The 12,305-nt window shown below is 42.7% G+C and overlaps 2 protein-coding genes across 5 annotated transcripts; both read right to left on the reverse strand.

Annotated features, from left to right (window-relative positions):
* Nucleotides 1-6,364: 6,364 nt before the first annotated feature.
* On the reverse strand, nt 6,365-8,291 carry LOC119742107 (putative protein FAM47C). Of its 4 annotated transcripts, none has more exons than XM_038218143.1 (2): nt 8,070-8,291; nt 6,365-7,953 (listed from the first exon to the last, which is right to left on the reverse strand). In XM_038218143.1, the coding sequence occupies exons 1-2, from the start codon at nt 8,257-8,259 to the stop codon at nt 6,527-6,529; spliced, it is 1,617 nt and encodes a 538-aa protein (XP_038074071.1). In that variant the 5' UTR covers nt 8,260-8,291; the 3' UTR covers nt 6,365-6,526. The 4 variants fall into 4 exon arrangements, with proteins under 4 accessions (XP_038074071.1, XP_038074070.1, XP_038074069.1 ...); XM_038218142.1 differs by having other exon boundaries at nt 8,034-8,291; XM_038218141.1 differs by having other exon boundaries at nt 7,998-8,291.
* Nucleotides 8,292-8,347: 56 nt separating this feature from the next.
* On the reverse strand, nt 8,348-11,689 carry LOC119742108 (gastrula zinc finger protein XlCGF26.1-like). Its single transcript, XM_038218144.1, has 2 exons — nt 11,487-11,689; nt 8,348-9,675 (listed from the first exon to the last, which is right to left on the reverse strand). The coding sequence occupies exon 2, from the start codon at nt 9,517-9,519 to the stop codon at nt 8,623-8,625; it is 897 nt and encodes a 298-aa protein (XP_038074072.1). The 5' UTR covers nt 9,520-9,675; nt 11,487-11,689; the 3' UTR covers nt 8,348-8,622.
* Between the last annotated feature and the right edge of the window lie 616 nt (nt 11,690-12,305).

Consider the following 12,305-nt stretch of genomic DNA (forward strand, 5'->3'; position numbering starts at 1 on the left):
AGTAATCTACGCCAACAGTGGCGTCGTCTCCCCCACTACATGAGATGCCAATCAAGCCTGCAGAAGCCTTACCTACAGGATCCAATGCAGGATGGAAGACCTGGAGGTGCTTAAATCACCTCCGCTCTGGAGTGGCTCGCACCAAAAGAAGTGGGGATTTTCCTCAACCGACAAACACCCTGTGTGAGTGTGGTACTGCAGAGGACACTTTACAACATTTCATATTTAGAAGCCAGGCACTAAAGGGTTGGTAATATTTTGGCCCTAAAAGGGGGGTGGGCGGATTTTCCCTCTTTCAACTTTTTCCGCGATACTCTTGAAAAAATTATTTATTTCACGGCCTGAGCTGTCCTGACTTTTTAGCCTCGAGTCTTGCACATCTTTTGATACCAGAAACATAAAATTCGAAAGACAGGTTGCCGCGCAGTGAAATATTTTCGGCGCTACCCTCCGTCAAAACTGAATTTCCCCATATACGTAGTGTACACATTTGAATTACCATACGTGCTTATGAATAATTAATTAGCCGTAATTCCAAAACCCTTTGACCCATAGTCATGAAATTTCTTGGGTTTGTTCAAGTTAAGTTGTTCTATGCATGTACCGAGTTTCATAATTTTTCGTCACTCGATGGCCGAGGTCATGGGGGGGGGGGGGGGCGGAATCTGCGTGAGATGGTCAAAACAACCCAACCCTTTTCGGGCAAAAGTGACATTTTCCCATGTTTTCTGCAGGAAAACCCATAAATACATTAATAATAACATTTATTATAATGGAGAAACTCTCAACCAAATACAATATGTGCTCACTTGCCTCGAAAATCTTCGCAAACCCTTACGAAAGGCAAATTTTAGGTGAAAAAGACCCATGAACTTTGACCTCAGGTCATGGTCACTAAAGGTCAATGGAAAAAATGGCAACATCAATTTTCTTGTTCTCGGGACTCATAAGATTACATTTATAGCCTAATGGTTGCCATAAATTAACATGACATGCCAACGGAAGTACATTGCCCCCCCCCCCCCCCCCCCCCCACCACTAAGCAGTCAGTTGACCATATCATCGAGTCCTGTCCACAGCACCGGCCACCCCACGGCGAACATGGCATTATCACCCTGGACGATGACACAAAGACATGGCTTTTCACCACCGAGTTGCAGATGTGATGAAGAGACGATGGCAGCATACGAGAGGAGAAGCACTCTTCCTATTTGCATGAAAACTATGAATAATTCAACAAAATCAAGTTGGGAAAGGCCTCGTGGCTTTGCCACTCGTGCGTACTGACTTAATCTTTGCTCCATTCGATGACCTTGGCGAAAGGCTAGTGCTCTGCAAAGTGGTCAAACGTGCCAGAATGCACGTTTACAAGTAAAAAAGCAAGGTTCAAGATGTATCATCTTAATGTAGCTCTACAAACATGGCTGTAGTTTCAAATTGCTCTCTGAGCATTGGTCTTGTGCACGTGGTTGGTCTTTTTGCAGCTACATGTACATGACTATATCCAAATGAAACAATAAAAACAACTTATCTTTCTAAAAGATGGTCACACGTGACTCATTTATAGTTGGTAATTCGGCGAATCTCATGGTGGGTGCGCGCAAGCGTTGACAAGACGCAAGACGCGCTTGCGTTTGATTATTCGTCAGTTCCGTAGATATAGAATAAAAACACTGGATCGGCATAGCGATAGACTGCCATGGGCGGCGCCATTTTTTAGCGGGTGGGGCAAAAGTTGCGTTACGCGCACTTTTTTCCCCATATGTTTCTATGGAAAGATCAACCTTGTTCCCCATGGGTACGATCTTGCTGCGCCATGATGTTTCCCGTCATGCCGTGCGCGATCTGAACCCCTGGAATTGTGTAATTTAAATGTGTCCAGCCTCGACTCCAGGGGCGCGTGCGCGTTCCTTACACTAACAAGATCGCGCAAGGCATGATGGGAAACAACATGTCGCAGCGCGATCGTACCCATGGGGAACGAGGTTGAAATGTGTCAAAATATGGCACATTATAATTAGGCTGCAGTTTATCCGTTTTACGTGCCAACGCCATCTTTAAATGTTAAAAGTTGTGATTTTGAAGAATCAATCCTTTCAAACATAACGTTTGGACGTTGCGTTATTTAGCAAAGATTTGTATTAAATGTACGTACCCCTTTCGTGCCTTTACAACCACAGATACAGGCAACCTCGTGCCCCGTGGGTACGATCTTGCAGCGCCATGTTGTTTCCCATCATGCCTTGCGCGATCGTAGTGTGAGGAACGAGCACGCGCCCCTGGAGTCGAGGCTGAGATACAGGGTTTTTTAAGCGAAAAACGAGGCTGCCATAATCCATATCGTACCAGCCTCGACTCCAGGGGCGTGTGCTCGTTCCTTACACTAACCCCTGGCTGTGATGATGACGTAAATGACACTAAATGGCAACCTCGTGCCCCGTGGGTACGATCTTGCAGCGCCATGTTGTTTCCCATCATGCTTTAGTGTAAGGAACGAGCACGCGCCCCTGGAGTCGAGGCTGACTAAATGGCTATTCACAGCGTACTGCGCGGGCATTTCGAAGATTGCACGCCGGGCGCGCCCAATATGCGCTCGAGGGCGCGTGCTTAGCTTTGCACGTAACGTCACGTACGAAAAAAAAATTATGATTCAAAAGTCGCGAAGCCTGTACGATATGGATTATGTCAGCCGAGTTTTTCGCTAAAAAAAACCCTGTATCTGTGGTTGTAAAGGCACGAAAGGGGTACGTACAATTAATACAAATCTTTGCTAATTAACACAACGTCCAAACGTTGTGTTTGAAAGGATTGATTCTTCAAAATCACAACTTTTAACATTTTAAAGATGGCGTCGGCACGTTAAACGGATAAACTGCAGCCCTAATTATAATATACCGTATTTTGGTATATTTAAATTACACAATTCCAGGGGTTACGATCGCGCAAGGCATGATGGGAGACAACATGGCGCTGCAAGATCGTACCCTCGGGGCACGAGGTTGATATCGTACAGGTATCGCGACTTTTGAATAACAATATTTTTTCGTACGTGACGTTTTACGTGCAAAGCACGTACGCGAGCGCATCATGGGCGCGCCCGGCGGGCAATCTTCGAAATGTGAACGCAGTACGCTGTGAATAGCCAATCAGCGTCATTTACGTCATCATCACGGCCGGGGGTTAGTGTAAGGAACGCGCACGCGCCCATGGAGTCGAGGCTGATTCTATATCTATGGGTTCAGTGCATAGACAGTGCGTGAAATCGCGCAGCTGCAATCGGCTGAATGAGGGATGTTAATCTCAGGCGCAATTCAAAACAAGACTCGGAAACTTCTGAATTGAAACCGAGATCTAGTATTATCTTATATTCATAAATACCTCAGACAGTTTAGCCATTCCTATTGGTCGAGAGCCCGTCACGTGGCCGGTCTTAAACGGATGATAAAGACATGGCTAGCTGGTCTTAAACACTTTTCCAGTGTCACAATAAAATGTGGACTCCTAAAAATCCAGTGCCTCTTACCGTTTCATTGGTTGAACGTTCACAATCCTCACGTAGGCATGCGCAACACTACAAGCGAGTCAGAATTTTATAGTTCTAAATTCAAAACGCAACGCCCCAGGTGCGTTCTGCGTGACATCGCGCAGAACATGTTACGCGCGCGTCAATCTCCATAAAAGGGTTGTTTACATCTTACTCGCCAGCTGAACACTCCATTATTTTGCTAGAGGGATGTTTCAAAAAGCATGAAGTGAACTTGTTGAAGAAAATCGGGATTTTTTGAACGAATTATTTGATATTTTTTTACGGATAAGGTATTTATGAATGGGAATAAAATTAATATGTGCTCGGTCGGTATTTATCACTCTGTTTAATACCGCTTAGAGTCTGGGTGCTGATAATTACCCTCGCCTCCGGCTCGGGTAATTATCAGCACCCAGACTCTAAGCGGTATTAAACGAGTGATAAAAACCTCCGGAGCACACATTTATTCCCTTAGTATCCGCCAACCAAAAACCTCATTTTGTTGAGCACCCGTCTTTAGATTTTGAGCACATCTGTTGCTTCAAACGCAAAAAAAAAATGCAATTAAGGACACATGACCTTACCTTTAAATAAGTGACACGCATCACTTCAACAATCATAAATTTAGATGACATTTTGGTGGCAACATGTATATGTTCATTTGGATCCCGGCTACCTCCCATACGAACTCAACCAAAATCAACCAAGGGGAAATACAGGGTTAGTAAAACAAACGAAACCAAAATGTTCTGCATGTAGCACTTTCTGCATGTAGCACTTTCAAAATCTAGGATACGAAAGCCCACTTCATAAACTTTCTTTTTAATAGTACAAGAATCATTCAAATTACTCACTTTTCAAGTTACAGAATTTTAAACACAACCACCGCATAGATGTCACACAATATAGATGTCATTACATTTTGAATCCTTCTCTTAGAATTTGAAATAAGAGGCAATAAAGGTTTGGTGTCTACACTGACTCCGTTACAGGTGAAATACCTCTTTTCAGCTGAAACAATGAAGCAAAAGCACCTGTTTGATTGATGATTGAGTTTTTAGCTAAAATAATGACTAAGTTTTTTAATACAATGAAAACTTTTGCATAGGACAGGTTAAAGTAGAACTACAGTGAAGAAAAGTGATAAAAGTGTTTTTGGTGTTGGTGTCAGCGTTACAGGTGAAATGATTATTATAACAAACTAAACTTCCTATCTGATGTAGAAACCATCAAGCTTATCACTAAAAAGAAAGGTTTAAATGGTTTGATACCATTTATTACTATTATTATTAGTTAGTTGTAGGATTGTCACTCTGTAACAGTGACTATTTGGTGTCAGCGTTACAGGTGAAATGTTGGTTAACACCAGGCTTTACTTACAATAACATGCTTTCTAGTGGTGTTTGTAAATCTTCATTGCTCTTCATAGTTGCAGTTTTGGCTGTCAAACTTGCTTTTAGAGAACAAGTGAGTGTTTGTCTTAAAATAATATAATTTTATGTCAAGTGAGAGCTACATTTTTGTAATCATCATAATATGTCAAATTTCCTGAAACTTGATATTTGATTTCAACAAATGTTGAACAAGGATAGTGTTAAAGTTTTTTTTAACTTATATGTGTTGCAAATAATTGCTTAAAAAGCAACATGTCTTTACCATACCTGAACAATAACCTGGTGAGAGCTCTAAAAGAAATTAACAATTTGGTGTCACTGTTACAGGTAAAATTTGTGTCCCATATGCTAGTTTATCATGTTGCTACTCTAAAAAGGGTCATGTTACAGAAAAATGGTTTTGTTTTTGACAAAATATAGACCCTAGACTGCAAAACCATGTGAAGCTGAAATTAATTTGGTTTTTTTGAAAATTTGACCCTAATGTCACACACTGGCCTCCACATTTATGTAAACACCTATATACTACTTTTTTTCAGCTTGTTCAAGGATAACAAGAGGTTTAAAACTCAATTCATTGACAATAATGAAAATAACATTGTAAGTCCTTAAAACAATGCAAAAAAGTCATCAAGGCAACTGCATCAACTTCAAAGGCAAGTTTTGTACTGCTATTGGCTATAATGCATGATATGCTCTAAATAGTGAAAACATCGCATAGTGCCGAGCCGCTGCGTGCAGCTTAGCATGCGCGAGGCGTGCAATAGATCAATGGATGGGACGAAAATGCACAGTGAATGGAACAAAAAATGCACAGTTATGACGTCGGCCGTGCAATGATTAGTTAATGAATGCCGCGTGACCTACAATCCTCCAATCAAATGACAAGGATTTACTTGGGCGTTATATAATATAAAACATTTAAAGGAAATATACATCATTTGCTTTTGCTGTAATTTTCAGAAATGGATGGAATTGGGGGGTTGAAAATATTAAGCAAATATAGTTACACTGACTTTTTGGAGGTTTTGGGTTCGAAAATGCTATAAAAACCAAGAAAAACGATCATTTTCCTGTAGTCTGGTTCCCTGACTCCATATAAGAAGAAACAGAGCAGTTTACATAAATTGGGGAATTGTAAGGTCAGGGAACCAGTCAAGCTGGCTCGTACCCGTTCATAGGTTTGTAATCGATTGCAAACAAGTGCAATGGTCAATTGGGGCCAGTATTTGAAAAAAAGCCAGTTGTTTCCAACGCTGATCGGCCGATCAGCGTTGGAAATTGATACAAAAATACCACTTTTCTTGAAAATGACAGTATACCAGGTGCCATAATTTTACAGGATGCTTTAGACGGTCATTTACCAACATCCTATTAAGGTATTTCGCAAAAACTTGGTAGTTTTATTTTTCGATGTTTGCAAATGTTGTATATTCCCTTTAAGGTTTGTGGTTACACCATGAGGATATCTGTTTTGGGAAGGTGTGTGGTTCCGGGAAGAACTGGTTGGTTGTAAAACTCAATGTCCTGAACAGTATGCTCTGATCACATTCAGGAGAATGCCATATTGGTGGATGGGAATGCATTTTACCAGGCTGGGTGATAACTAATGCATGTGCAGAAATGGGTGCTGAAGGGTGATTGCTGGGAGATGAAGATGGTTAATGAGGTGTGGCAATGAAGATGCTGGAGGCTGGTCACTAAGGAGTGGCAATAAAGATGCTTGAGGCTGGATACTGAGGCGTGGTGATGAAGACGCTTGAGGCTGGTCACTGAGGTGGGGCGATAAGGATGCTTGAGGTTGGTTACTGAGGTGTGGCCGTGAGGATATTTGAGGCTGATTACTGAGGTGTGGCAATGAGGATGCTTGAAGCTGGTAACTGAGGTGTGGCCATGAGGATGTTTGAGGATGGATACTAAGCTGTGGCAATGAGGATGCTTGAGGCTGGTTACTGACATGTGGCAATGAGGTGAGGTATGGCAATGAGGTGAGGTGTGGCCATGAGGATGCTTGAGGCTGGTTACTGAGGTGTGGCCATGAGGATGTTTGAGGATGGATACTAAGCTGTGGCAATGAGGATGCTTGAGGCTGGTTACTGACATGTGGCAATGAGGTGAGGTATGGCAATGAGGTGAGGTGTGGCCATGAGGATGCTTGAGGCTGGTTACTGAGGTGTGGCAATGTGGATGCTTGAGGCTGGTTACTAAGGTGAGGCAATGAGGATGCTTGAGGCTGGTTACTGACGTGTGGCGATGAGGATGCTTGAGGCTGGTTACTAAGGTGAGGCAATGAGGATGCTTGAGGCTGGTTACTGAGGTGTGGCGATGAGGATGCTTGAGGCTGGTTACTAAGGTGTGGCGATGAGGATGCTTGAGGCTGGTCACTGAGGTGTGGCCATGAGGATGCTTGAGGCTGGTTACTGACGTGTGGCAATGAGGATGCTTGAGGCTGGTTACTGAGGTGTGGCCATGAGGATGCTTGAGGCTGGTTACTGACGTGTGGCAATGAGGATGCTTGAGGCTGGTTACTGACGTGTGGCAATGAGGATGCTTGAGGCTGGTTACTAAGGTGTGGCGATGAGGATGCTTGAGGCTGGTTACTGAGGTGTGGCCATGAGGATGCTTGAGGCTGGTTACTGAGGTGTGGCGATGAGGATGCTTGAGGCTGGTTACTAAGGTGTGGCGATGAGGATGCTTGAGGCTGGTTACTGAGGTGTGGCCATGAGGATGCTTGAGGCTGGTTACTGAGGTGTGGCAATGAGGATGCTTGAGGCTGGTTACTGACGTGTGGCAATGAGGATGCTTGAGGCTGGTTACTGACGTGTGGCAATGAGGATGCTTGAGGCTGGTTACTAAGGTGTGGCGATGAGGATGCTTGAGGCTTATTACTAAGGTGTGGCGATGAGGATGCTTGAGGCTGGTTACTGAGGTGTGGGGATGAGGATGCTTGAGGCTGGTTACTGACGTGTGGCAATGAGGATGCTTGAGGCTGGTTACTGAGGTGTGGCGATGAGGATGCTTGAGGCTGGTTACCTGGTTACTGACGTGTGGCAATGAGGATGCTTGAGGCTGGTCACTGAGGTGTGGCCATGAGGATGCTTGAGGCTGGATACTGAGGTGTGGCAATGACGATGCTTGAGGCCAGTTACTAAGGTGTGGCGATGAGGATGTTTGAGGCTTGTCACTGAGGTGTGGATGAGAGGATGCTGGAAGTAGGGAGCGCAAGATATTGCTCAGGTGGAATTCCATGTCTTGGGGCACGGTATGATGTGTTTGGATCTTGCTGGCCTCTCTGATCCTTAGTGGAAGCCAATCAGTACATACTGATCGGAACATCATGTTTTACCACCAACTGGTTCCTTTCAGAACCACACACCTTCCCAAAAGGAATATCCACATGGTGTTACCACATTTTAATTCCATAAAACTTTTGAAAACACAATGACTGACAAATGTCTTATCGTAAACCTAAGTTCAAATAATTATTTAAAGTTTAAGCATCCTGGCAATTGTTTAAAAATAACTGTTTATTGTCAACCATTTATACCTTTCTATGGGTGTTCACGCGACTTGATTGAAAAAAAAACATTAACACGGGTCACATAAACAAATGGTTTCTTGTCAGTGTGAACCCTGCCATGTCTGTAAAGACCACTTTGCCAAGTAAAAGCTTTACTGCACATTGCACATGTATACAAATGGTTATTCACCAGTGTGAATCCTGTAATGTTTGTGCAGATAAGTTTGCCGAGTGAAGCCTTTATTACAGGTTGCACAAACGAATGGTTTCTCACCCGTGTGAATCATGTCATGTGCACATAGATGACTTTTCCGGGTAAACGCTTTACCACAGGTCTCACAAACAAACGGTTTCTCACCAGTGTGTATCCATTCATGTCTGTATAGACTACTTAGCCGAGCAAAGGCTTTATCACAGGTTGCACAAGGGAATGGTTTCTCACCCGTGTGTATCATTTCATGACAACGAAGATCACTTTGCCGAGTAAAGGCTTTACCACAGGTTGCACAATCGAATGGTTTCTCACCCGTGTGTATCATTTCATGTTGGCGTAGATGACTCTGTGTAGAAAAGGCTTTTCCACAGGTCTCACAAACAAATGGTTTATTCCCTGTGTGTGTCCTGCCATGTCGTTGAAGACTACCTTCTGTGGTAAACGCTTCACCACAAGTCTCACAAACAAATGCTTTATCACCTGTGTGAAGCCTATCATGTCGTTGAAGTCTACCTTCTGTGGTAAATGCTTCACCGCAGGTATCACAAACAAATGGTTTATCACCCGCGTGTTTCATTTCATGTCTGCGTAGATTACTTTGCACGCTAAAGGCTTTACCACATATTTCACAACCAAATGGTTTCTCATCAGTGTGAATCCTGTTGTGTCGCTGAAGATCTCTATTTGTGGTAAAGCCTTTACCACAGATTGCACAAAGAAATGGCTTCTCACCGGTGTGTATCCTGTTGTGTCGTTGGAGATCTCTTTTTCTCGTTAAGGCCTTACCACAGGTTTCACAAATGAATTGTTTTTCACTAGTGTGCACACTTGGGTGACATATCAACTCAGTTCCTTGTATGTCCATGTTTCTGAAGTTCTTAGTTCTGAAGTTCTTACTATAGTTCTGCAAACATCCGTCTTTACAGATGGATAATACACAACACTCCTTGAGTCTCTCCTTGATTCAGTGATGCCAACCTTCAGATTCCAGACATGGGTTTAGTGTATCGTCACCTGGAGACTGTGTTGAAAACACAAACAAACATACAGAGTTAACTATGAGCTTCAAAATGTTGCTAAATACATGCACAACACATTTACAAGAAAGTAGTACGGTAGTACTATTTCTTTCATGGTACCCGTTTACATAATTTAATGCAGTTGGTCAGAGTTGGATGTGAACTTGTGGATATGACAAATATTGGTTCATCCTGTTTTGGGGTCATACCCATCTACCATAAATAAGTCTCAAATATTGAAATGCTTGCTGAAAGTCCTGAAATGAGTTTCACAAATAAAACAATCGGACGGCCAATAACTTCGGGGTGGGTAATGCCACTGAAGTTGTATGATGTATCCCTCCCCCGTTAAGTTATCAAGGTGCATGAAGTTTGAACCCAATGTTCTTGATGCTGTACTGTGTTTTGTCTAAATGATGTTTCCCAAATGACCGTCCCATCTTAAGCTAGACCCATTTTAGACCCGAAAACATTACATGGTGGTTTTTACTGCCTTGTTTAAGGGTCTAGAGGTCCATCCTAACTTCTGACAACAGTGTTCCAACTACATGTACATGTAGAACACATTAGGCCAAATAAAAAAAAACGCATGTTTACATGGTTTATCATTATTTTTTGAAAAAAAAACAAGGAGGAGGCCCTTTTTTTTGTAAATTCCAAAACGACCGACACTTGGACTCAGGAATTGACATACCAGCTTTTAAAGTCTAAAAGTACGACTTTTTTTCCCAAAAAAAATCACTTAATTCATAATTTGTTTGGGGCTTTTTTCAATCAAAAAAAGGAAGTACATGTAGGTGGGGATGCTAAACATCCGTTTTGGGGGACTCTTACAATCTGACATGTATAACTTAGGCCCCCCAAAAAACATGTTTAGCCTCCTGCCTTTTTGGACAAAAGGAAGCAGGAGACCCTTTTAATAAAAATATTCAATTTTCAAGACGGCCGCCAGGTTTTTTTTTAAATGGCCGCCATTGGACTCACGAAATGACATACCAGCTTTATAGGCCTATGGGCTAGATGCAACAGACAAAGTTGCCAAAATGATGTCACTGTTCAAAATTTAAAAAGAAAGCAGGCGGGGACGCTAAACATGTTTAGTTTTTATATTTGGCCCTCGAATTGTCTCCAGCATTACATGTGAATTCCTGATGAGCATGTCAGCTTGAGATACTCCAGCCCCACTAGTGTGGTCTCAATATTGCTGCGCTGTACCTCTGGCCAAACGCCAGGTTCCACAAACTACTGAGGAGTTTGTCCGAAAAAGTCGCAACCTGTTTCAAATGCGGTTGTATTCTATGCTGTTTCAGCTTCTTTTCTCCGGCTGTCCGGGTTTATCATCTGATCTTATTTTGTTTAAATGCAAGATTAATTTTGCGTAAAAGCAAATATTAACATGTTAAAAAACCTTAGAAATGTCACCGGCGGGGATCGATCGGGATCGAACCCGGGTCATCCCGCTCATGAAATCCGTTGCTTATCCACTAGACCAAGACAAGAGTGCTGCACAACCGTTGCTGGTAATTTAATACATCTAATAATTCAGCCTTATCTTAGCGAGTACAGCGCCCTCTGTTGATATGGATTGCCGCCGGCAAACCTTTAGTTGGAAACGTTAGCTTGCCCGCATTACCTCCGACAATATATCCACTATCATAAGTATCAACATGATCAACATGATCAACATCGATCAAAGTAAAACACATGCAAAAATGAGAAGAATCGGTAGGGCCTATTCTATTCATTAAACTCTGAGCTGTAACTTAACTTGTTACTTATTTATACTTGAAATGTATTTTAAGAGGGGGCCTACCTGCTGTACTATCATTTGGCACCGCAGACCACGCCGAAATTCGGCCGAAGATTAAGAACTTAAAGAAGATCCGCCTCAGCTAACTGTGTACAAATTGAAGTATATTTGTACTTTGTAGGCTCTAGTGTCTCTGGGTAGCGCGCGTCAGTAGTGCAGTGTCTATCATGTCTACGTGGTCTATATAATATGGGCCGGGTATGTTGAGACCACTATTTATGTGGCGCGCCCTCTATTGAACAAAACTTAAAATATTATACGGCGTGCGGATGTGTGGGTGCATACCTGCAAATAAACTCCCATAGACACTAGTGCTAAATGCCCATACTTCAAAATTCTTTTAAAAATACTCAAAACTCTCACAGGTATTCAAGCTGCACAGAAAAATGATAATCAACATGTCATCTTTCGTTTTCTTTTCAATTTTTGGTGGGTTGACCATTGACTTTTCGAGATATTTTCACCCAAAGAAGACGACCCCTATTTTCCCATAAGCGGAAAAGTAGCCATCTTGAAAAACGATCCCTCCACAACATGGCAAAATAGCGCCACTTTCGAGCCCAATAGCATCCAAAATGCTCAGAATTGGAAGCCCCAAGTCCGGGCCAGAGGTTCATTACCATATCTCTTCAATTCCCCAATTTTACGGCGCTCAGAACTCTCTAATATAGAATATTTTGAGGGTATAACTTTTATTCATGAGCTTGGCGGATCGATTTACCGGTGTGCACCCGTGTATGTATGTCCATGGAGGAATGTCTTGGCGGTGTGTCGTTTCCCCCCCCCCCCCCCCCCCCCCCGGACAAATTTACCGGTTTGTGA

This window comes from Patiria miniata, unplaced genomic scaffold (assembly GCF_015706575.1).
Source record: "Patiria miniata isolate m_02_andy unplaced genomic scaffold, ASM1570657v1 HiC_scaffold_5, whole genome shotgun sequence".
NCBI classification, from domain to species: Eukaryota; Metazoa; Echinodermata; class Asteroidea; order Valvatida; family Asterinidae; genus Patiria; species Patiria miniata.